Source organism: Syngnathus leptorhynchus, chromosome 14 (genome assembly GCF_054491065.1).
Source record: "Syngnathus leptorhynchus isolate UIUO chromosome 14, UIUO_Slep, whole genome shotgun sequence".
Taxonomy (NCBI): Eukaryota; Metazoa; Chordata; class Actinopteri; order Syngnathiformes; family Syngnathidae; genus Syngnathus; species Syngnathus leptorhynchus.
The window spans coordinates 7,210,490-7,234,376 of record NC_141208.1 but is presented as its reverse complement, the minus strand read 5'-3'; the positions used below and the strand labels follow the sequence as shown (position 1 = coordinate 7,234,376).

Genomic DNA, 23,887 nt, shown 5'->3' with positions numbered 1-23,887 from the left:
GAATACTCTAAATCAGTACAATACGTCTCCAAATCCGATGTCTCGGGGTCATTAAATGTTTCTGGGCCATTCACATTCCGTTGTTTTCATCCAAAGAACCAACATGTTCTCCTTGCGTCTCATTTAAATTCTGGCTTCATGTCAAAATGGCCGCCTCCCACTGGCCAATTTTTTGGGTCACCGGAGATTTCTGCTTCATTCGCTCACAGTCTGTGTCGCATGTGCTCCTGGAACATTTGTTCTGACGATGTGGGCAGGTTAACAACTTCCAGGCCCAAAATATTAAACTATCAAATGGAAAACTTGGGAAAAAAGAAAGCAGTTCCTTACCTTTACACTTGTGGTTGGCTTCTTCAACTAGAGGGTGTTCAGTGATGCATGTTAAAAAAGCAAATGTCATGTCGACACAAGTATTTCTTAATAATACATGGAACTCGTGTCCATGAGACGTAAAACTGAGCCTTACACGGGATCTGCAAAGCTAGAGAAACAAGGCCAAGTATTTGCAAGACCTAAACCTAACTTTATTCAACAACAATATGTATTCATTGGGCACGGGGAATGTCGAACAAAATTATTTATCCTGTAATTGATAAAATGTAGTTTCAAACAAATGCTGTCACGTTCACATTTTACTTTTTTGCAATGCCCTTCAAAATGTGATTCATAACAAGACCGAATCGAGGTCATTGACCACCTATCGCCATCCTCAGGCTTGACCACAAACATTCAAGAAAGAAAGGTTCAGCTTCTGTTCCCCCTTCTGGCAAGTTCAGCACTCTTGTGAGGTTGTTGACATTTTCCACCGCTTTAATTATCTCCTCTTTTGAAGTATGGGTTACAGCAGGACTACACATTAAGTGTCAGCTACAGTTAGCAGTCGTTTCAACATAATAGGCAATTAGTTGAACTTCAGATGAAGCAAAATAAAGCATATAATTTCAGCGTACACTGAGATCTTTCATCCATCAATTCAGATTGTAATTAAAAGCTCTATAGCAGGGATGTCAAACTCAGGCCGCATTGTAGTCATAGTTTCCCTCAGTGGGCCATTATGACTGTCAACGTTTTCTATATACATACAGTATAGGCTGCACAACAAACTGATGAATAACTAGTTATGAAATCAGAGACTAGTAAAAAGTGTTCAAATAGTTTAAAAAGATGAACGGTAATAAAAAGAAATTACTAGCAATAGCTCTATTTTTAAAAAGTGAAGACCATTTGTAATTTTTGTAAAGATACAAAGTCGATGCAAAATTTGTCATTGTGGGCCACATAAAATGAAGTGGTGGGCCGTATCTGGCCCCCAGGCCTTGAGTTTGACACCTATGCTCTATAGTAACAGTTCCGGGAAATCACTGGCCTTTCACATTCATGGGTTTATAGGACACAATGTTTATGTTCATTGTTGTTTTGCTCACCAAATTTTGACATTGTAATGGGTTCTTTCCCGCTGCTTAGTTTTATTCCTATGTTAAAAAATAAGCTTCTCCTTATCACTTATTTTATTGTCTTGCAGTATTAAACCTTAGAGGCAATCAGGTCCATCCAATCCTGCTGGCAATAAGTATTGCAATTCACTTGCTCGGTTCTCAATCTATCACTTAATAGAGTGTCACCCTAAAAGCTGCTTTACTCCAGTTCTAGGTTGAAATCACTCCCTTCAAACATTCAATACTACTTTTAACCTCACTCTACAACCGTAAGTGACAAATGTTTGCAGCTGCTCTCCTTCTCAGAGGGTGATCAGAGATGTACTTAAGATGCTGAAGATGTGCACCACATGCTGTGGCATTATGGAAACTGCCTGGTTTAATTATCCTACAAGCCAACCTTGTGGCTACATGCTGACATCCCTATCATGGATAAATTTTTACCACTCAGACTCTGTGCACTTAGTTGACTTTTGTTCTTTATATCCCGTGACAGGCCGACATTCCCCAGCTCGCCAGAGTGAACATGATGTACTTGAGGGCCATGAAGCGGAAATGGGATATGACAGAATTTTCACAGTTCAACCCGTCTTATAGCATCTAAAGTGAAAGCAGGAGAGTTGTCGAGTGAGAAGTATTACCACTGTCACCGCAATTGCATAGGACGAGTACATGTGGTTATGGTCGGTGCGCAGCTTTTGTTGGCTCTGCTCGGAGGATCAAGACATAGTGTGGTGACTCAAGTATTAGTCCAATGTAGTTTTTCTGTATTGGTGTATACTGGAATCACATGTCTCACTTCATGCCTATCTGGCTTTATTTTGTAACTATGGCGGAATCGCTATATTGTTTTTTTCTTATAAATCAGTTTGATTGCAAAATACTGTATTTTCCACTCAAATTAATTGATACATCCAACAATGCTAAAGCTTTTGAGTTTAGATTCCTTTGTGTCTAAAAAGGAATTCAAAGGAACCACAATAAGACTGGCTTTAAAATCGAATCCAAGAAGTGACATTGTCAATGGCAGCATTATTGCTGATTATACCTAAGATCTGTCTGGATCTTTTCTTTCTTTTCTGTGCTTTTATTTGCTCTGTTGGTGGCCTTATAATCTTGTTGCTCTGTTGACATGAAGACTGGCCATTGTGGTCAGCACCGATAAGAGATACGATGCCAGCACAGTAATAGATGGATTATACACTACAGACTGAGTTCAGTATGTGTATATTGGGTGGGTAAAATAAGGGGATTTTCATCGCTATATCTGGCATTCGCTCTTTTAAGCCTCATAGGGTTTAGCGGGGTTCTCATTGTTTTGCTGCAAAGTCTCATTTTCTGGCTGTTCATCGCTTTGTGTTTTATTCTCCCTCTGCCCATATTATTGTCTCCAGCAATTCTTTTACTCAGTTTTTTTTTCCTTTCAAACACAACCTCTGACAAGATCACAGTAATATTTAATATATTTTATACTGTAATAATTCCAAGTAGCAATCAACAGCCACAATTAGTGTTTTTTTTTTTAAAGGCAGAAGTTAGTGCACATTAGGATTTGTTTGTTTATTCTTTTTTTTTTCCCCCCAACTACACTTATAATTTCATCACTGGCTGTGTTTACAAGTACAATATTACAATAAAGTGCTTTACCTTAACTTAAATATGGCATAACAGGGGACATTACAGCTTTGGATGCCCTTCCAAAGTTGATGTAAAGACAAACAGAAAACTGGTCAGGGAGGCTGAAAATAAACAGAAGCACTGTCAACATTTAAACAAACATGAACTGGGAAGACACGACGACAGCGTTCCTAACATTTTTTCAGAAATAACAGACCAACAAGAAGTGTGAGACACAGAGCAGACAGCTTTGTGTCATAAAATGAGAAGGGCCACAGCAATGTTGACCATGATACGTGTGCATGTGTGTGTGTGCCAGTGCGTGTTACAGACAATAAAGTCAATAAATTGTGTGCAAAAGTGTATTTTCTTTTCTTATGCCAGTGGTTCTAACCTTGTTTACTTTCTGTCATTTTTCTCTTGCAGTTCAGCAGAGGAGAAATTTCGTTGGAACAACCAAGGTAGTAAATCCTTCCAGTAAAATCTCATCATGAATTTAATCTAGTGCACCATTGTTTGGATTCTGCCACAGCTCTGTGCTGACTGCGCGTATTGCTTCATGCGTTTTGTGTTGTTCACATTCAATTCTCTCCTAGAAACACGAAGGCTGCTTTAGAAAAGCTCGTGGGCTCTGCATGTGCAAGCATAGAAAAAAAACATCAAATGTCACTAAAGTTTGCACATTTTTAATTGAAGGTTGAATGAAAAACATGCAAGCATATACTTTCTAATCATTAACATGTCACTAAGATTGCAATTTTGCTTTCAAACATATATTATACTTGGCACTTTGATCTTTTTCTTGTTCAGTCCAATTGAGCTTTGATATGTAATTGATATTACGAGCAAAGATTCTGACCGCAAGGAATTCTTTTTTTCCAAAAGCGTTTTAATCTTAAGTCTTTTTAAGTGACTTCTTTAGTCCTGGGCTGTACAAATGGTGTCAATGCAGCTAGCCCTCTGAAATGTTTGATTCAACAAAACGAAAAAAGGGAAGGCTTTCTCACTTCAATTGGCTCTTTTGATCTTGATCTCTATCATTAGGAAACCACTGCCTCTAAATAAACTACTAGGTTTAAAAAAAAAAAAAAAAAAACCTGAAATGAACTTCGGGTGGGGTGATGGCAATAGTAAAGCCGACATGCAACAGTGCAGGCAACACCGGAATTGGCTTTAACCCAGTGTCATCTCGGTGCAATAGCATCAACCCAAGTCAATAAAACTGTCCTCCGTAATCCACTCACCAAAACCTTTTCTATTACCATTCGTCTCCTTTGCTCTCTCAATAACAGACTAATGTTGCTCCTAGGACTCATTCAGATGGATTTGTCCTCTTGACTGCCAAGGCAAGGCTAACCTGTAGACATCAATGCCATGAGATTTGCTGCAGGGTCATTAATTTTATATCCCCCCTTGACTCAAACTCCACTCCACTCTTAGGCCTGATGGACTAGATCCCAAATAGCGGGTGCTAACTTGTCCTTGTCCCACGATCTCTCCACCCAATGATGATGCTTTTTTTTTTAGCTTTGCCTTGTGCATTGTGGCACAGTCATGCTTAAAGATTTTTTGTTGTTGTTATTTGTAATTGCAGATGGACAGAAAGACATAGAGGAGGAATTGACAACAGGCCTGGAGTTGGTGGATTCCTGTATCAGATCTCTCCAGGAATCAGGCATCTTGGACTCGCAGGACACCTCTGCGGGAGATCGTAAGAATAATTGCTGAGATTATTAAAAAATGCTTTAATTACAGTTTTTCTCAGTTGCTTTGATGGGGCAATGAACCATCAGAGTCTTTGTGGCATTGTTGATTAGCCATGTAGTCAGTAAAGCAGTGGAGGGATGTTCTGATGTAAACTGCCAGTTAAAAATATTTCCAAATTCTACTTTCAAAAAAAATGGCATTCATGAATAACTTCTGGATCAGTTGTTTCAATAGTAACTTAAATTCAAAATATTGAAAGTTAAACAGTGCTTCAAAGGTTTTTGCGTTATTGCTGTAATCCCACAGTGCAATGTGGTTGTTAAGAGCTCTCCGTGAGATCCAGAGGAACTCCCTCTTGCCTCCGCGTTACACTCCACACTCCCCGACTCCCTCCTCAGTCATGGATATCATACCCGTGTCTTTGCTTCAGTTCATCCCATGGGTGTGAGGTAGCTGTCGGGAGACGTGCAGAGTCGTTCCAAGAGTTTGATATGCTAATCCATCCTTGCCGATGTGTCAGATGGCCTGATGCTCACAGTACAAAGGGACGCACACACACACACATGCACACACGTGCGTACAGGTATACACACACATGGGTGAACTGTTTATGCATAGACTTGCAAACATGTATTGGCACGTACGTGTAAAACTCAAGGGCACTTAAGACAGACAGTGCATATTACTTTTAGAAAGAGGGCTTGAAAATTGTCCAATGGAAAAGTGCTTCCATTAAACTCATCCTAGAACAGCAGAGATTTGCCAAAAGGATCACGGTATAGTTTTCAATAGTATTTAGTGTTTGTATTATGTTGCCCTTATTCTTGCCATTATCACACTTTTCGAGATAAGAGGGAAAAACAAGGATTTAGTTCAAGAGCTATTTTCTTACCTCCCAAAAACTTTATTGGCAGAGGTCGTTTTTTTGGGGGGGGGTTTTTTTTTACCCCGACATCCTGTCCACAGTTCAGTACTATGACCCTCAAGAGCCATTACACTGTTGGTAGAACAAATATGGATCACACCATTAAATTCAGTAGCTTTGGATGATGGGCAAACTGAAAAATAGATGAAAACATTTCTAAGCTTTCTAATCCGACTAATATTTGTACTTAATAGTGCACTTTGCATGTTTCTTTAGTTATTTGTTACTTTTCCCACTTGACTATGTCATGAATGGCTTCAAGGATAGTCTTGCTGACGGCAAATGCTCTTTCGCTACCACCATTTGTATTCATTTTCAATTATAACAACCATTTCTCAAGTGCCTAAAAATAAATATTCACTAGTTCCAAATAATACATTTTCAGAAACCATAATCATTTCTCATTTATCATTAAAACTGCCGACCCCAGAAATTGGGTCAGTTTGACAACAACTTTGGGTTGTTTTGGAAAAAAGGAAAAAGGAAAAAAAAGTTTGTTCTGTTTGCTTTGTGCAAAAAAATCTTTGCACAATATTATTCCACAAAAATTGTATCCCAAATCTTGTATGGATGTATAAACGGTATAAACGACTGTATATGCAGAAATGTTTTAGAAAATAATAGCATTTAGTTGGGTGATTGTTATTTTAGCTATGTCCTCAGTTGAGAACTTGCTTTTGCATGATGCTTCAGCACACAAACAAATGTATATATTTATATATACATGCATTCATTTCTCCACACCTAAGAAAAAAAAAAAACTCAAAGCAGAAATCCACTCTAACTCTCTGGCTGCTAAGCAGAAGCGTGCACCAACGCAGTAGAGTAAAATTCATCTCCATGCTTTGATGCTAGCTCTGCAGTGTGCATGTTAATCTGTGCGAGTTTGTCCGATGCAGTTATTCAGCACCGTGCATGCAGCGCTGTGCGCACATCTGTGTGTTTTCGTACGTGTGCTCTTGACTGCACACCCCTCTATCTGAAAATAGACAACTTATGAAATATTCAAATGTGTCAATAGAGCGTGTTGGCTAAGACGTGGAAGGAAAAACACTCAGCTTTTGTGTGAGGATGTTTTCTTGTGTGCACTGTGAGCTCCATTTAAAAAAGAAATGAAGGAATCGGTGCTGTCCACAACCATATGTGCAAATGGATGTACTGTGCGTGCAGATTTGTGATTATCAGCCTTGGATGGAGAAGGGCAAGTCTGTCCTTCCATCCAAATCTGAAATGACATTAAAATGCACAATAAGAGACAATTTTATTACACTCCATTACTCTCACTTAAATACCCCCCCCCCCCTCCAAACTCTCCTGGTCGTTACACTTTCTCCCACTTACCCACGTGGATTTAGTAGAGCCTTCCATGTTTGCCATCTCACTGATAATAGATTTATGAGGCACCCTCAAAAGAATCTGCTACCATAAGCAATACACCTAAAGTGGCATACAACACAATATTCCCTGGCCCTGTACGCAACAACGTGGGTTAAAGGTTTCAAGTCTTCTGCGGCATGAATTGCATTAGTGGCTTTTGACCCAATATGAGTCTATATTGGACAGGAAGGTCTTGGCCTAGTAAACTCTCCCAGCTCCCTTTGCTTAATACTGCATATTAAATAATGCATGTGCACTTACTCCTACAGAAGCCTTTCACTGTATTTAATAGTGACTTTTCACTTTGCTCAAGCTGCATGTTGCCAAAATGCATTTTCGGAGTGACTTGATCCATTTCAGTTAGCTTGCAATGATTCTTTCATTCCTTTTTTTTTTTTTTCATGGATATTGTACATGAGAGGAAACCCAGTGATTAGCCACAGTCCTTTCTAGGGTGCTAGTTGATTTGGGATTTACATTTTCTTGGTATGTTTTGAATGAAGATGCCAACAGTATAAAAAAAAGTGAAAAGAAAAAAATATATTTTCGGAAATGTTTGGTTTTTGCAAAAACAGCAAGAGTATAAAAAATGAAAACAAAAATGTTTTTTTGCTCTCTTCTGAAATTCTTGAAAACACCAGCAGTATAAAAAAAATGGCCCTTTTCTAAAATTTACTTGCTAGGAAATATTGTATGGTCACTAGATCTCGTGTTAATGTCACAGCATTTCTCAAGAACACGTTTACGGTCAAACATGGTGCTGAGTGAGTATCTGGGGCTACTTTGCTTCTTTAGCACCTAGATGACTGTGATTGATGGAACCATTCATTCTCCCCTTTACCAGAAATTCCAGAGGGAGCATGTTTAGTCATCAAGCTGTGATGGCAAGCTGATGCTCACGTGGGTTCTGCAGAAGAATGAATAATCCAAAAACACACCGGCAGCAAGGTCAACTTCTGAATGGCTTAAAAACAAAATGAAGGTTTTGTAGCGGCCAAGTCGAAGTCTAGGCTTCAATCCGATTAAAATGCTGTGACCTGACTTTACAAATGGGGTTAATGCTCAAAACCCTTCCAGGAATGGTGAATTAAAGAAATTCTACAAGGAAGAGTGGGCTAAAATATCTCCAAAGGGATTTGATAGACTTTTCTAGAAAACATAGTCTGTATGCAAGAAAAAAAAGAGTAACATGTCTATTATTAAAAGCCCTTGATGGGACACATCATTACTATCATCCCCAAAAGTGAATTAATCAAGGACACATGAAAAATTTAACAGCTCATAAGAATAATGGGAAAGCTTTGGCTCTTGTACAACCTGCTCCTTTCCTCTTCTGACCATTCATTTAAGTTCATTTTAAAGTTTAGGATTCATCTGGGGAAATACAGCCTTTATAATCAACAGAGGCATTGATTAAATGTTTTATTTTACTTTTTACTAGAGTATCGACTGCTGTTTTGTAGCGTTCAAAAACTGCATTCTATTCCTAATGATGACACATTTACTAGTGGCATAATTAATTTTGATCGAGACTCAAACGGTCTCTTGCTCCAGAATGAACTGTGACGATTTCTAAGGTTTAATAAAAAAAATGGTCAAAAACAAGCTAAATTACAGCCAGCCAACTTGCATTCATGTTAATGGGCACACTCAGAAAATATCTAATGGCTGAAAATAATAGTTCATTTGATATTGGAGAGAGGCTAATTCATTGACAGAAATGATGACTAACTGAATTCTTCTCGAGTGTCTGAAAACTGATGTTGTGAATTACACAGACATATCTACTAATTCAAACTTCATTGCATTTTTTTGTTATGTCAATGAAAATGTCATGCAACGTGAAACATTTCAGACAATGTCATTCGATTTTTTTTTATTTTTATATACAATAGTAAACATTAAATGTCCCCAATTGGGGATTTGGAGCAGAAAGCACAAAGTCGAGTGAAGCATAGTCAAGTAAGACAGATGCAGAGAGGCTGAAAAGTGAAGCTTGAAAAAGAATGTCTTAAAAGGAGGTAAGGAACCTTTTAGGGTCACTGAGCATTACATGCCAGAATAACATAGTGGATGAAAAGCAAATGGCTGTCTTGGGGAAAAACACTACGCCCAAATTGTTTTATTTCATTCAAGCTTTCAAGCTTTTTTTCCAAAGTCTTTCAACCTGATTCTGTTACATTTGCTGTTTTTTAATAAAATAAAAAATAGAAATACATTGCAGAACATGTGGCGCTTAAACTGGGTTACAAAACGCCTTGAAGGTCATAAGCAGAATAAATCTTTACACAGTCACTTTTAGAGTAATAGTAATACATTAAAAAAAAAAAAAACTTCTGAGAACACTTATATAAAATCATCATGGCAGGAGATCAGACAAGACTTTGTGGATTTTGACAATGATCAAAAGTTTCTTTCAACTGATGACTCTTGAGCTAAGAAATCACATAATATCTGTCTAACTCATCTGTCTCTTTCCCCAGCATGGAAAAAAAACAACAACTAGAAATGACTTTAATGTCTCGTCATGACATATTTATTCAAATTCAAATGATTCTGTCTTAATATTAGTCACTTTTCTCTATATCTTTTGCCTTTCGCCCTTTAGGACAAGGACTTCTCTCTCATAGCGCTCTGCAGCTCAACAACCAGGATGCTTATGCAGCTGCAGGTTACCATAGTAACCAAGCAATGGCTCTCGGTGAAGTGGTCACAAGTCGCAGCGGACATGTTGGCGGGGCTGTTCTAAGCTACAACCAGGTACGCAAAAACAACAATCCTTTCAATCCTACCTAGTTCCCCACACAAGTCATGTCCTGTCCACTCCAGGTGACATCCAGCCGTGCGGCTGCCCAAATGATGGGGACAGACTCCGCCTCCCAGGCCCACAGAGATTCATTTGCCCAACAGGCTATTGGAAGCGCCTTCCACATGCCCACTGAGGGTGGACCTACACCTACTGGACCATCCATGTATTACTCCTGTGCCACCTTGCCTGCACAGGTACAGAAAACTCACCTGTATGGAATGAGCCCTACTTCATCACATGATGTAGAATTTAAATTACTGCAGCATTGGTGCTGGATATGATTAATAACTCTGATTGATCTTCCTGACGACACATCTAGGTTAGATGTCCAACTTTTTTTGCTGTGTGGAATGATATTTATTAAGGGGAGGGGGGGGGGAGCGTGACTGCAAGTCAAATGAACTGAAATTTAGGTGTCAAGTATGCCCTCTACGAATTGCAAGTGTGATTATGCACTTTGAAGCAAGTTACACTTTTCATTTTGCCAGCCGCAGTTCTCTGACAACAAATCCTGTGAGATCCTTCATCATCAATCCTCGAGCATCACACATTTTTGCACGCAAGTCTAGGCAGCACAAGCTATGTTTGATCATAAACATCCTTGCATAAAAGAGTTAGTCAATATTTGATGAGCAAGCTTTTATTTACAATATCAACTGCAGCAGTTACACAGTTGTATATTTCACTGAATATGTGCCAAATTAGCATGACCAACAATCAGCCATGAAGGTGACCAATCATGTCAACTCATGGCTGAAATAAACATGAAATTATTTCTGCATACTTCTGCTATCCATTTAATTAACATTCAAAGTGTCGGGTCACACAAAGTTCACTGATGCTGGCCAAAAATGTAAAAATTTCACAAATGAATATGATAAAGTCATCACGTCCTTTTTTTTTTTTTAAAATCTAATGTTCAATATTTAGAGTTTTAGCCACTGAAATTAATCACACCCATTTTTTTTTATTTTACTTATACTCTTTTTTTTTTTTTTTTGCCACATATCTTATGTAGGGTAACTTGGTTTACGACCCATCCAAAAAGGCTTAAGTCAGACTCTGTAATTACATGTCAAAGATGATTGCATATTGTAATCTACAAAACGTGTTTAAATCACTTGCTGTACGCAGATTTAGTTTGTGGTTACTATCCAACCTATTGATGCCAGAAGAAAATAACCGAACTCAAGAGCAGACACATAAACTGCCATTGGGTGTAAAAGGTTGTAGAAAATAATATGGTATGGGCCGAGTACCTGATTTAATTGCAGGCAGAGGTGAAGATCTGGTGTCAGGGTTGAGTATTTATAGCAATTGATGCAGCTGCTCTCACTCCAAAATATACGTACACCTGCAGCCGCTCTCTCGCTCGCTCGCTCGCTCGCTCTCTCACATACACACTCACGCACACACACACAAGAATTGAGAGGAAGATTTATTCAGTATCATGTGGCTGAATAAATGCCAAATGATGCAGATGTCATAACAGAATTGTAGCATTGGTATTTATTAGTGTAGTAGATCATGCACAATTCTTGCATGTATTATCAGGCAACCTGTTATCCGTCGTAGCTATACTGTATATGAGGAACTCCTACACTGTATCAATCTTAACTGGCTTGTTAATTTGAAATGGGGGTGGGTGGGTGAGTGGGGTGGGATATCAGAGAAACCTTAATAAACTCAAGCATAGAGAGAACATCCAAACTCCAAAATGAGATTAGAACCAGGAACTATTGTGAGGCAGATGTGCTAGCCAAATGAACTGCATTGATTTTTGTTTAAATTACTATAGACTTGAGATTCTGTGGAATAGTTGATACTTGTTCTGTCCTTCATGCATTCTGGCAATCCAGTAGAATATCAAAAACACATATCGCATAATAATCCTCAATCGTCAACCTAATCTAACCAAACTTGTTGTAATTAAAATCATTTAAGCTCTCGAGCTCATTCATGAAGGAGCATTTCATTTGTTCTGGTCCACACATCGTAGAGCCGCAGTAGCACATTCAGAACATTCAATCTACTTGTCAGTCAGTTCATCTCTATGAATATAATGACTACACAAGTTTGATTAATATTTAAGATTACTGCCATTCATTTGAATGAAGTCCAAACCTCTCTATTTCAGCGTGTGAGCTCCCCTCTGCAGATGGTGGGATCTCCAACCAAGCTTCAGCGCCTAGGTACCGTGTCCTCCGACATGCCCAGCTATGCCACCCTACATCGTGTGTCATCACCCAAACAGTCCCCAAATCGTCTTGCCAAGTCCTACAGGTTGGTTTGCATTGGTTCATTCTCCCATGCTAATTTGAATAAACAGAATTGTTTAGTACACATACCGAAGCATTTTACCTGCCCCATTACACAAAAGAACATTACACAACACAACAACAATAGATGTGCCTCTTACATTCTAATGAGCCAGTGATAACAATGTTTGTCATTGGACAGTTGGAGTAGGCTGCACTGCATAATAATAACAACAACTAAATGGAGCAACAAAAACATTACACATACGTGTGATACTGTCAATCAAATCTGATGATTATTATTCTCGTAAAGGCAGTGTTTAAATCTGACTGGAGTATAGTATTGAATTTTTAATGCAATCATGCAGTGTCTCAAAACAATTGCATTCATACTGGCTGGAAATGTTGACGTACTTTCCTTGCAGCACTTCATCACCTATCAACATGGTGCCACTGGGTGGTGGTGGCCCCTCCTCCCCGCTTTCCATGGCAGCCCCATCAGGAGGAAACCACATGTCATCGCCTATCCACCAGCTGAGCTCAGTAGTGGGCAGCTACGCCACTTTGTCACCAACCAAGCGCATGCTGCATCACATCGGAGGAGAAACCTACAAAATTTCCCACGAGCTGTACGCCAATGCAACCCTGAAAAGGCCTGGAAGCCTGGCAGGTAGAAATCACAATGATCGTTTTCAGATTTCCGGGTGTGTCACGCATTTTTTATTTTTTAAGAACCTAAAATAACATTGAGGTCTATTATTATGAATCTTTTTTTTTTTTTTTTTTTAGTACAGACAATATCCTTTGAGTCATTCCATCTTTTAAATGTAACCTTCATCATGGGTGTGTGCCACAGGCTCCAGAGGTTCTTACAGCAGCCAGCACAGTCACCTAGGCTCTGAGTTGCGACCACTGCAGTCTCCGGAACGTCACATCGACCCTATATACGAAGACAGAGTCTACACCAAACCCAACCTAAGAGGACAAGGTGAGCTAAAATGGGCCATTGCTGGCTGTGGAAATTACAAAATAAAAGAGAAACTGTTAAGTCAACAACATTTGCAATACTAACAAAATTATAAAAAAAATTGTAAAATGGAGGAAAAAATAAATACAAAATGGTCACATGATAGGAAATGCTAAATACAAGTGACAGTATTTGAAAGACCGCTACAAATGAAAGAATGGCTTTCTTTAAACACCCATTTGCAATGTTAATAAAACAGTTTGTTGCAACCATAAAACGCTTTATAAATTTGAGTCATAAGAAGCAAATAGACGAGGCATCAGACTCTCTAGTAACAAACATAAAACTGATTTAAATAGCCCAGAACTATATATAGCTACATTGTGCTTTGAACCATCTAAATTTAGAAACTACTGTGAACAAGACATCACATAATAGTGTGAACAAAGTGCAGGATAAAAGAAGTAGAAGAGAGAGTGATGCAGCATTCACCCACTCAGGATGGTTTCCGAGGTGCGGGGTTTCATTGAATGCAATTAAAATGCTTTTGTGAAGAAATTTTCATCTTCCATCTGATTGTGCCGTAGTATTTACCAGATTGGGTAGGCAAATCTAATTGGGGTCTCAATGGCAAAGTTTCCCTCAGTCACAGTCTGGTAGATAATTCGTTTTAAGGCTGACAATTAATCGGAATTAATCCTCTGGGCATTGGCTTGGGCGCTTTGTAATAAAAGTAAATCAACCTTGTCCTAAAATGTTTGCAATGAAATGTTAGCGAGCACCTGCTAGAGAATTCAAACCCTTTTTTATTGCCGCATGAACAGCATTTATAAGATGTGCATTGTGGAGCAATGGATTTTTGCTCACTCGCACATACACTCGGGCGACCCAACAAGACTTAGTTCACATTCTTGTCATTTTACAAGCTACAGCACAACTGTATTTACTTTTGTGTGGTTTTAGTTTTTGTACAAATGGGGATAGTTAGCTTTCAATCAAATTTTTAGAAGTCTTCTTTTATTTATTTATATATTTATATATATATTTTTTACATTTTTTTATTTATTTATTCATTCATATTTTCATCTATTTATTTATTTATTTATTTATTTATGTATTTATTTATTTGTTTATTTATCTATCAATCTATTAATGCTTTTTTCTCTTTCCACTTATTTTCTTCTTATCCATTCTACCATTTGTGCTGTTGATGTCACCTGGTTTTGGAACGTTGGTATATTGTCCTCTTCCTCCACTCTGCTCCTCTTCAACTACATTAGTGGTGAACCAACTGTACCAAGAAGTCCTCAACTATCTGCTCTGTCCCTACCCTTTAGCCCCAACTTCCCCCGGTGTCGACCCAATCCCCTTGCAGCGAACGGGAAGCCAGAGCGCCGCCTCCACCTTCCAAAGAGGCAGCTTCGCGACAGGAGGCGGTCCTGACTTCAACCCGTATCGCACGTTGCAGTTCTGCCCGTCCACCGAGTCGCCTTACAGCAAGTCGGGACCGGCCCTCCCTCCCGAGGCAGCCTTGGGTCGATCTCCATCTGTGGACAGTATCCAGAAGGACCCAAGGTGAAGTATCTTTGCTTGAAATCAACTCTGGCTTATTGATCAGGCACTTTGTTCTATTCCCTTGCCACTCTCACTCACTGAACTTACTGAGGTCCAGATTCACAGAATCTAACCAATCAAGACCTAAGAAAAATTTGGGCCGCTTTCAGATTGCACGATTTCGTCCTCTTTAATGCAAGTCCAGTTTGTTTTCTCCATCCGCTGATCTTGCTCAGAGGAACTGAACTGTAGGCGTGACGTTACACCAACTATGTCAAACTACATTGTTTTAATGTGCCTCAAGAGAACATAGTCGCTTTTTTTAAGCCCCTCAAAAGTTCATCGTCAGTATCTGTTAATTGAACACGATTAAAACTGAATCTGGACTTTAGTATGATGCACACATCACACCACATCTTTCACTGTCCTTTCTAGTTTGCGTGACAGCTCACCTGCACACACCAGAGGTCCAATCGAAAAGTCTGTTTGTTTGTTTTTTCATTTATTTATTTATTGCAGTAATGAGTCTCCAACAACCATATTGTGTACAAGAGGTAGACAGTGAATGTGGAAAGAGAATCAACTCATTGAGCGTGTGAAACAAAGCAAAGACCCAAGTCTAAAATTTCAATTGATTTTAGCCTCAGCCCTATAACTTTTTTTTTTTTTTTTATATCCTCTCTAATGAGCGGCTAACTCTCGAAGGGTTTTCTCATGTTGTTTCCATTGCTCTTTCCTCCTGCCATCATTGTTTCTTTGGGCTCTCCTGCACATTTTCAGCATCATCGATGTGTCGCTTCCGGCAACCACTTGTATGCACTGATATGACACATCTAGTACAGAACTGTGGTGCATTCTTTATTTTCACAACATGTGCAGTCATAGTCAGTCATATACAATTGCCCAAGATGTGGTGAAAACAGATTCATATCTGATTGAAGTAACACGGTTACATAATATAATCTACAAATTAAAAAAGAAATAAACTGAGGGTGGCTCCATTAGTAGGATCTAATTAAAAAATGTACCCAAAATTCTTCAAGAATTTGCAAGGAACTAAATTCCTGCAGGTTCATCATACTTTGTTAAAAAAATAAACCATAACATGTCATCCTCCACCAACTGCTCTGTATGCATGTACTAGTCCACCTCCTCCACCACTGCCTGATAACCAAATGCTGAGAGAAAAGTCAAGTCTAGTCGCTTACTGATTACACTTTTCTTGCCAGACACCCAACATATACCTCTCTCTTGTTTCTCTCTACCTCGATAGGTACGACCCTGAATTCCTTGTGTGGAATCAAAATCAAGCCGAGCAAAGAATGACAAAGTAATCCTTACTATTTATTTCTATATATTTATATCTACATTCTGTTCATCTATCTTACCTTTGTCTCATTCACTAAATCTGTCCATCTTCGCTTTATGGCACAGGTACATTGGGACATTTCCATTTGTATTATCACGCATGTACATTTTGCATACGACTATATCAAACAGGAATCGTCTTCAAATGAGCACTTGAAGAACAGATGCTGCTTTTGTAAAGTTCTCGGCAATCAATTGTGGCGGTACATAACACAAGGATGACTTCTTCTGTAGACTAAAACTGCTCCCAGTTATGACTTGAGTCTTTAATTTAGTTAACGAATACCTTTATTTATACTTTTATTCGATAACAATCATGGGATTAGATAAGTAACTAACTCGGCCGTTTTCACATTTGGAGACATTAAACTGACCAGAAAGGAGATAAATATTCTTCATTCTCTCCTTTGGCTTTCCCGCGAGCCCCCCTTCATCCATGTGCCTTCCATCTTTTGATTCATCCAGACATTTTATCATTGTCTGTGTTTTCTAAGTTTAGTGTGTGATTGAAACTCGCAGTCTTGTTCAATTGCAATTTTAGCTTCTGGATTTATTTATTTTTTTTAACGTTTTGTTGCATGTGATGCAATTTGGCCTCTATTTATTATTTCGTTTATATTTACAAGATAAATAGACGTACTCGTCGTTTATTTACTAGAATTTAGTTGACGTGTAGAATGATAGGTGATAGGGTTGGTTTGTTGATTGAGTGATTGATTTGTTGATCGATTGTGTTCTGGCAGATCAAGGCCCATTGGTGCTGAAACAGCCTGCCTCAATATACTCAAATTTATGTTTGCAATCTCGCTTAAAGCAATGCAAGATTCGTGCAAGACTCGATCTGGCCCATGCCAAATGTTTTATTATGTTACATGCTCATTTGCGTCTTTGTTCCCTTTGTGTGTTTGTCGGTCGGTGTGTGCGTGCTATTTATTTAATTCCATTCTCAGTTTGCAGTGGTGTAACGCAGTTAATCAACTGTGCTGTCATATCTTAGCTCGTACAAACTTGTTTATTTTATCCTCCTCGTTTGACGTCAAAATATGAAACCACATGGTGTTTTATTACATTATATTTCTCACAAAAACACAAATTAGTGTATGGGCAGCACACAAAAGTGGCAAATAAATAATAAAAAAAAAGAATCTTAAATCAATGAGCCTTCATTAAAAGAAAAATACCAAAAGAGCAACTGTAATTCGATGAAGTCAGACAAATTGCAATACTTGAAGGTACAGACAAAATAAAACAGCTGTGACGTCATGATGGAGTCCTTTTTCACAAACAAGTTCAATTTATGCATTTTTTTTTCAAAATCAGAAAAATAATATTAGCTTGTGTTTTCAATTTGATCAATTTGTTTTGTAGAAATAGGTAAATGAGCAATTATAAATAGCTATGCCCTCTTTCCCTCCACATATTGGTGGGAGTTAAGACCTGCTCTGGGTGTTCTGCATCCTAACATAATGAATTGTAGCATAAACACACACACACACACACACACACACACACACACACACACACGTTCACAGACAAGTGGCCATGAAAGATAGCACCACCTGGTTGCTTAGAAACAAAGAGTGAATTGACAGTCCGTCACTACTTTTGTCCCAGTCCATTGAATTGTCAAATGAAACATTAAGCTCTCTTTGGTAGCAGAAGTGCACACACACACACCAACACACACATGCGTGCTGAGTAATTTGCTGAGGGAAAACAATGCTTTCTCAGAGAGTTATTCAGATTTTCCTTTCCTTCACCCAGGACTATATTCTAATTATAAATCCGACTTTTGTTAATATTCTAGAAATCCACAGGCCCAGCAGAAATGAACTAGGACTATGGCTAAACAAAAACAAGCTATTTATAGTACACACAGAAGCTGATAGAAAAGCAAAGACAGAAAGGAACCAACGCAGATCACTTGGCAATTTGCTTGATGTGCCTTGAAGTGAAAATATTAGACATGAGGTCATTCATCTTGCCATCAAAACTTCAAGATTTGTATGTGGTCGTGAGCATTATTATTCTGCTCAATTTCTCATAATAAGTAACACTGTCAGATCACTGTGTTAAAGCATATATGCTTTTGTTTATGAGGGTTGCTGGGCCCATGCAGCCGTACCTCAAATATAAACAAAACCTAAATAGTGGTTAAAAAAAACATTTGCTCTCATTAATCATACATGACAAATTCACACCAACCGGTTAGTATGTTCACGATAAAATGGCATTAATGGTTAGAAACGATTGCACAACCATGTTTTTTTCATTTTATGGTGAATTTTCTGTTGCTTGATGTTCACAGATGCTTCACTTGTATTTATTTATCCTGCTGTGATATTGACAGACAATGTTTTGGGCTGGGAGCACATTCCCTCATATTCCCTTTTTTTTTTTTTTGCTGGAACACACATTCACAGCAAGCGTGACAGACCTGCTGAGAAAAAAAAGAAGTCATATAGCTTGGGGCTGACTTTGATCGTTGAATGAATGAACCATTATAGTGCAGTTCTTTTAGGCAGGACGTAGGAAAGAAAAGAAAACGCTTTAGATTTAAACTGATTTGCTCTTGCGTTTGACACATGTAACGGCCGCTGGTAATTTGGTCCCAGAATATCCACACTATTCCCCACATAATCAAGAATTCCACGACATGTATGTTGTATGTGTACTTGCCTGAAGAAGGAATTAGGCTTTGAGTTTGATCCACTGCGACATGCCACTTTATACACAGGCATTTTATTTTCCAGGTCATGTCCTTTTGCTGCATGTGTTCTTTATGGTTTGTTTACCTCACTCTCTTTGTCCGATAACTTATGCACGGTGTTTTCTCTCGTTCTATAATAAATATGTGAATTGATGGAAAGTGAGTGAGCAAATCCTGTCAGTGTCCTTTTATTTATTGCAAGTGTCACCTGTCTAGTCCCTTTTAGATTGTAGCTATGAAGCAGTAATTGCTATGTTTGGTTGAGAAAGTCAACCATAACAAGTGAAGAGTAATAAACCACTTTGCATGATATTTGTGTGGTTGACCATATGTTGCGTTAGTTAGCCTGGTTGCTACATACTGGACATATATATGGAGTGTTTTATTCTTGGCATACTCCAAAAAGTGAATCCAATTGGTTCATATACTATTCTCCACTTTAAAGTTGGAAATTGTCATGTTTATAATTTGTGTGGCGGCACCATGGCGTATGAATTAGTTCAGAGGTGCAGGGTGACCACTCCAAATGACCTTGGCTACTGTTATTATTTTGCCTTGATGATGCTATTATTTGTTTACTAAGTATTTATTACCATTATTTGTTTATTATGTTATTATTACCATCCCTTTCTAATTACACTGATTTTAATCCTACTTCAAATAGTAGGCTAATTGATTAATTAGATATATTTTTATAAAATTGTTTTTAATTTTAACTTGAAGTGTGAGGGAGACACCTTATAAGCCTGTCAGGGTTTCTAGTCTTCCTTGCACATGACTATTTTCTATAAATTATTTTTTTCTTCATGTGACATTTGAGTTATTTTGTGTGAGCTAAAAAATATATATATATATCCATTAGTGTGAATGTTTTTTTTCTTTGTGTGCCCTGCAATTGGTTACTGACTGGTTCAAGGTGTAATCGTGATGATGAACATTAGCATTCAAAAAGAGACACAATTGCAAACCAGTCAGATAGTTTCCTTTGAGTTGGTAAGTGCTTGATGTGAGCCAGCTCTTTCCCGTAGCTGCTGTTGAGATTTTCAAATGCGAGCATGTCTATGGGGATTACTATGATGCAGCATTCAAAGTAAGATGCAAGTGAAAAGGTTTACACTGACAATCTACCTACTCTATATGTCGAACCAAAACATCTTAGAAATCTGAAACATTCATATCAAACTGGAACTTAAGATATTATACCTCTGACAAGCTGTATCACCAAAAGTTTAATTATTACAAGTAATAAAGAAAAAATCATAGCAAAAGCACTTCCTTCCACCTGCGGGCTAAATCACATTGAGTGGGAAAAAAAAATGAACCAGTTTCAGTTGGTCCCAAGAAACAGGATGCTTTTATCTCTTTTGCTTATTGATAAGTCTCCCAAAAGTATCAATATCTGATAAGCCTGATCAACCCCTTCTCCAACTCCACTTTCAGATTTTGCCTTAACTTTATTCTCTCTTGTCACATCATTCTCACATTAATTATTTGTTTTTCTTTCATCACAAACACCCTTTTCACATATTTATAGGGTTACTGAGCTTGCCTGAGGGTACATGTGTGTGTGTGTGTGTGTGTGTGTGTGTGTGTGTGTGTGTGTGTGTGTGTGTGTGTGTGTGTGTGTGTGTGTGTGTGTGTGTGTGTGTGTGTGTGTGTGTGTGTGTGTGTGTGTGTGTGAAAATGTGTATGCACTGTAATTCTGCCTGAGAGCAAATACATTAAGCAAACCTTCAGCAGGCTAAAACCAAAGTAAATATGCCCTATAGAAGAAAAGTCTCATTTGCACCTAGGAAAACGTGTTTGTGTGGAATTTGCTATTTGGTTCACAGAATTGTTAAGTCACACGTGAGCCTGACGCAGAAGTGGTATAGAAATAGGGCCAACCTGAATGGAGAAAGGTTTAAACAAAAACACAGTCAAAAACACGAATGATACCATTTTTTTTTGAATAGGAAGAGTTTAATTATATGTTGCAGTAAGATTTTCCCAGAATCTGAAGTTAAATTATAAATCATTGGACTGCATTCATGGTTTGAGTTTGCCTTTTGGAATCTTAGTCTCTACATTATAAACGTTTCAAATCAGGTGCACACTCAAAAATAAAAAAATGGCCCCACTTGTAGTAATGTTCTCTTTGTGTCTATCCCTGCAGGGAGTTTGGTTGGAGGGATCCAGAGTTGCCGGAGGTGATCCAAATGTTACAACACCAGTTCCCATCGGTCCAATCCAACGCCGCCGCCTACCTCCAACACCTTTGCTTTGGAGACAACAAGATCAAGTGTGAGGTAATGACTCGGAGGACAAACCTTTGTCATTTGCTCCTACAGCTGTACAATCTGTTTGTTCCAACGTGATTGTATTCCTCCAAAGATCAAGCACTCAACGGGGTTCCTGCTTTTTAAATTGTATTTGTTTAAGCCTTGCCAGCATGCCAGCTGCAATTGGTTTATCTCAGAGGCTTGTCGCAGTGCATGCAAGATTGAGGATTTGGGCTAGACTCCAGCTGACATGCTTTACTTATGATGAGACCTTTTGTGCCTTTGGGTTCTAATGTATGTCAAAATGGTGTCCCCTTAATCTCAACATGTCAAACCAGAACCCAAATACACACACGCATGCACACACACTGGAGCGTGCCCTTTACAAAAGCCGATTTGTCAGCAATTCCGCTATTCCAACGAAGGAAAAAAACAAAAAGATTTCCCTGATAACTTGAGTTTTTGCACTGTAATCCTCGAATGTAGTTCAAAAATACATTAGACCTCTTTTTTTTTTTTTTTTTTAAACAAAGCATGTTGAGGAGAAAATAGTGAAAGCAAACATGTAATATCATAACGCTTTAAACATTGCCAATAAGAAATAAAATCTGAAAAAGCAAAGTAAATCATGAAACTTGGATCTGCAAAACTGAGTTCCAATAAGCCTCGAAACTTGATAAATCTATTTCATCAATTCATATGTATTTTTATTCACCTGTGATTCGCAGCAGGAAATTACTGATTGTAATCTTTCATCTAGCGGAAAAAGATCACTTCACTCCGAAAGAGCGTAATTTCTTTTTAATTGAATAACTCGTCCTTAAACCCTGAAATCATATATTACATTTTATATTACATCTCTGGAGTCACAGTGAAGTGAAAACAAATATACAAATCAGTTCCATAGTCTGAAATTCAAGACACACTGCCAGGAGACTCTTTTTCAAACGCTGAGCTCCATATTAGACGGCATTAATATCTCATTACACCGTCTTAACACAACTTTGAATATGCCGCTGCTCTTACTGTTTAACCTTGTGACCTCTTGTCACTCAAGATCCCTTTTGAAAACATCTGTCTCTCTAATGCGACTCCATTCAACTTTACTCAACGGTATTAACCCTGCCCATAAATCTAAGGGATCTAATTGGGACAAGCAATATTCTTCAAAGCACATCCGTCAGCATGCATTAAAAATACAGTGAGAAAGCTGAGAAATTTGCCGGGCCTGAGATTGTGTTTTGCGCTTCTCTCTCCATATTCCCCGAACCACTAAGGGGAGGGAGGGGTTGCTGCTGAGGACTGCCTCATTCCTGGTAGGGGATCTCAATGCTCTTGGTAGGACATGAGTGGGAGGAAATCACACTCTTTCAAGTGTGAAAGTGGTTTAACATATTTAAAATGTAACACTCATTTAATATTCAGAAACACAGTAACCTGACAAGAGCCAGATTAATACATTAAAAAAAAAAAAACTCAACGGTGTTCTTGACAGTATCAATCTGGAACCGCTCCAATCTGGAATCAGGAAAGGAGGGACAATTAAGTATATTAATTCGAGCGGAAAAAAATCGGATCGGAAGCCTAAAAATCTCCATCGGGACATGAATACCGTCCCCAATAACTTTGTGATTGGTCCGGTCATTCAATGGTGAGGCTCAGAGAAAATCAGCAGGCTCAGGACAAGATGATTCTCCTGATTTTGTGAACTCACTCAAATGCTGCAAGAATTTGACTGAGAAAATGTATTTGAATGTACACTAGACAGAGAGGACAGAAGAATTCGAAAATAAAATTACATTAACCACTTCCATGCATTTTTTTTACTTCACACTAAGTGCAAGTTATTTAGGAAAATGCCAAGAGATGAATACTATGGTCTAAGACCTACGATTCTTCTACCTTTCTTTTCCTAAGATTCGACGACAAGGTGGCATCCAGCTTCTCGTAGACTTACTGGACCACCGAATGACCGACGTGCACCGCAGCGCCTGCGGAGCTCTTCGCAACTTGGTCTATGGGAAGGCCAATGACGACAACAAGATTGCACTAAAAAACTGTGGAGGAATACCGGCTCTGGTCCGACTTCTCCGGAAAACCACCGACGTAGAGATCCGAGAACTTCTTACAGGTGGAACACACATATACGTATATATTTTGTGTTTAGTTTCCATTTCTGTTTGGCCCACATTTTGCTTCAGCAATTGTGTTCCACATCAAACCGCACTATGTGAATTGTCATTCTAAACCCACTCATGTCTCGACTGAAACCAAACTACAAAATAATTAAATGATTACCAGCCGTGTTTTTAGTTCTTGCTATTCCCAAAGCACATTATCATGAAAAGATGTTTAGCTCAAGGACCTTGATAGGCAGTCATCAACACTATAAATAATTGGTCACATTTGACTGATCCACATGCAGAATTCTTTGAGGTTCATTGTACTCGTAAGGAGTGAGTGGCGGCTCGGTGGCACACTGGGTAGCACATCCGCCTCACAGTTAGGAGAGTGTGGGTTCGATTCCACCTCCGGCCCTCCCTGTGTGGAGTTTGCATGTTCTCCAAGAGCCCGCATGGGTTTTCTCTGGGCACTCTGGTTTCCTCCCACGTCCCAAAAACATGCTTGGTAGGCCGATTGAGCACTCCAAATTCCCCCTAGGTGTGAGTGCGAGTGCGGATGGTTGTTCGTCTCTGTGTGCCCTGCGATTGGCTGGAAACCAGTTCAGGGTGTCCCCCGCCTACTGCCAGATGACGGCTGGGATAGGCTCCAGCATACCCGCGACCCCCGTGGGGACTAAACGGTTCAGAAAATGGATGGATGGATGGAGGAGTGAGTTATTTGCAGGCATTAGGTGTCTCAAAGTCAACTTGCATTATTTCGTACAATAATGGTGCT

At 38.8% G+C, this 23,887-nt stretch overlaps 1 protein-coding gene across 2 annotated transcripts in view; it reads left to right on the top strand.

Moving 5' to 3' along the window:
* ctnnd2b (catenin (cadherin-associated protein), delta 2b) overlaps positions 1–23,887 on the top strand; it is an 80,344-nt gene that overhangs the window by 37,799 nt on the left and 18,658 nt on the right. The window contains exons 4-14 of one of the 2 annotated variants that reach the window (XM_085930534.1): positions 3,480–3,514; positions 4,648–4,764; positions 9,671–9,822; positions 9,892–10,065; positions 12,009–12,154; positions 12,555–12,799; positions 12,986–13,117; positions 14,434–14,671; positions 15,924–15,980; positions 20,884–21,016; positions 22,907–23,120. In XM_085930534.1, coding sequence (XP_085786660.1) covers positions 3,480–3,514; positions 4,648–4,764; positions 9,671–9,822; positions 9,892–10,065; positions 12,009–12,154; positions 12,555–12,799; positions 12,986–13,117; positions 14,434–14,671; positions 15,924–15,980; positions 20,884–21,016; positions 22,907–23,120 — 1,643 coding nt within the window. The remainder of the gene's footprint in view (positions 1–3,479; positions 3,515–4,647; positions 4,765–9,670; positions 9,823–9,891; positions 10,066–12,008; positions 12,155–12,554; positions 12,800–12,985; positions 13,118–14,433; positions 14,672–15,923; positions 15,981–20,883; positions 21,017–22,906; positions 23,121–23,887) is intronic. The other variant, XM_085930536.1, reaches the window with a different exon arrangement.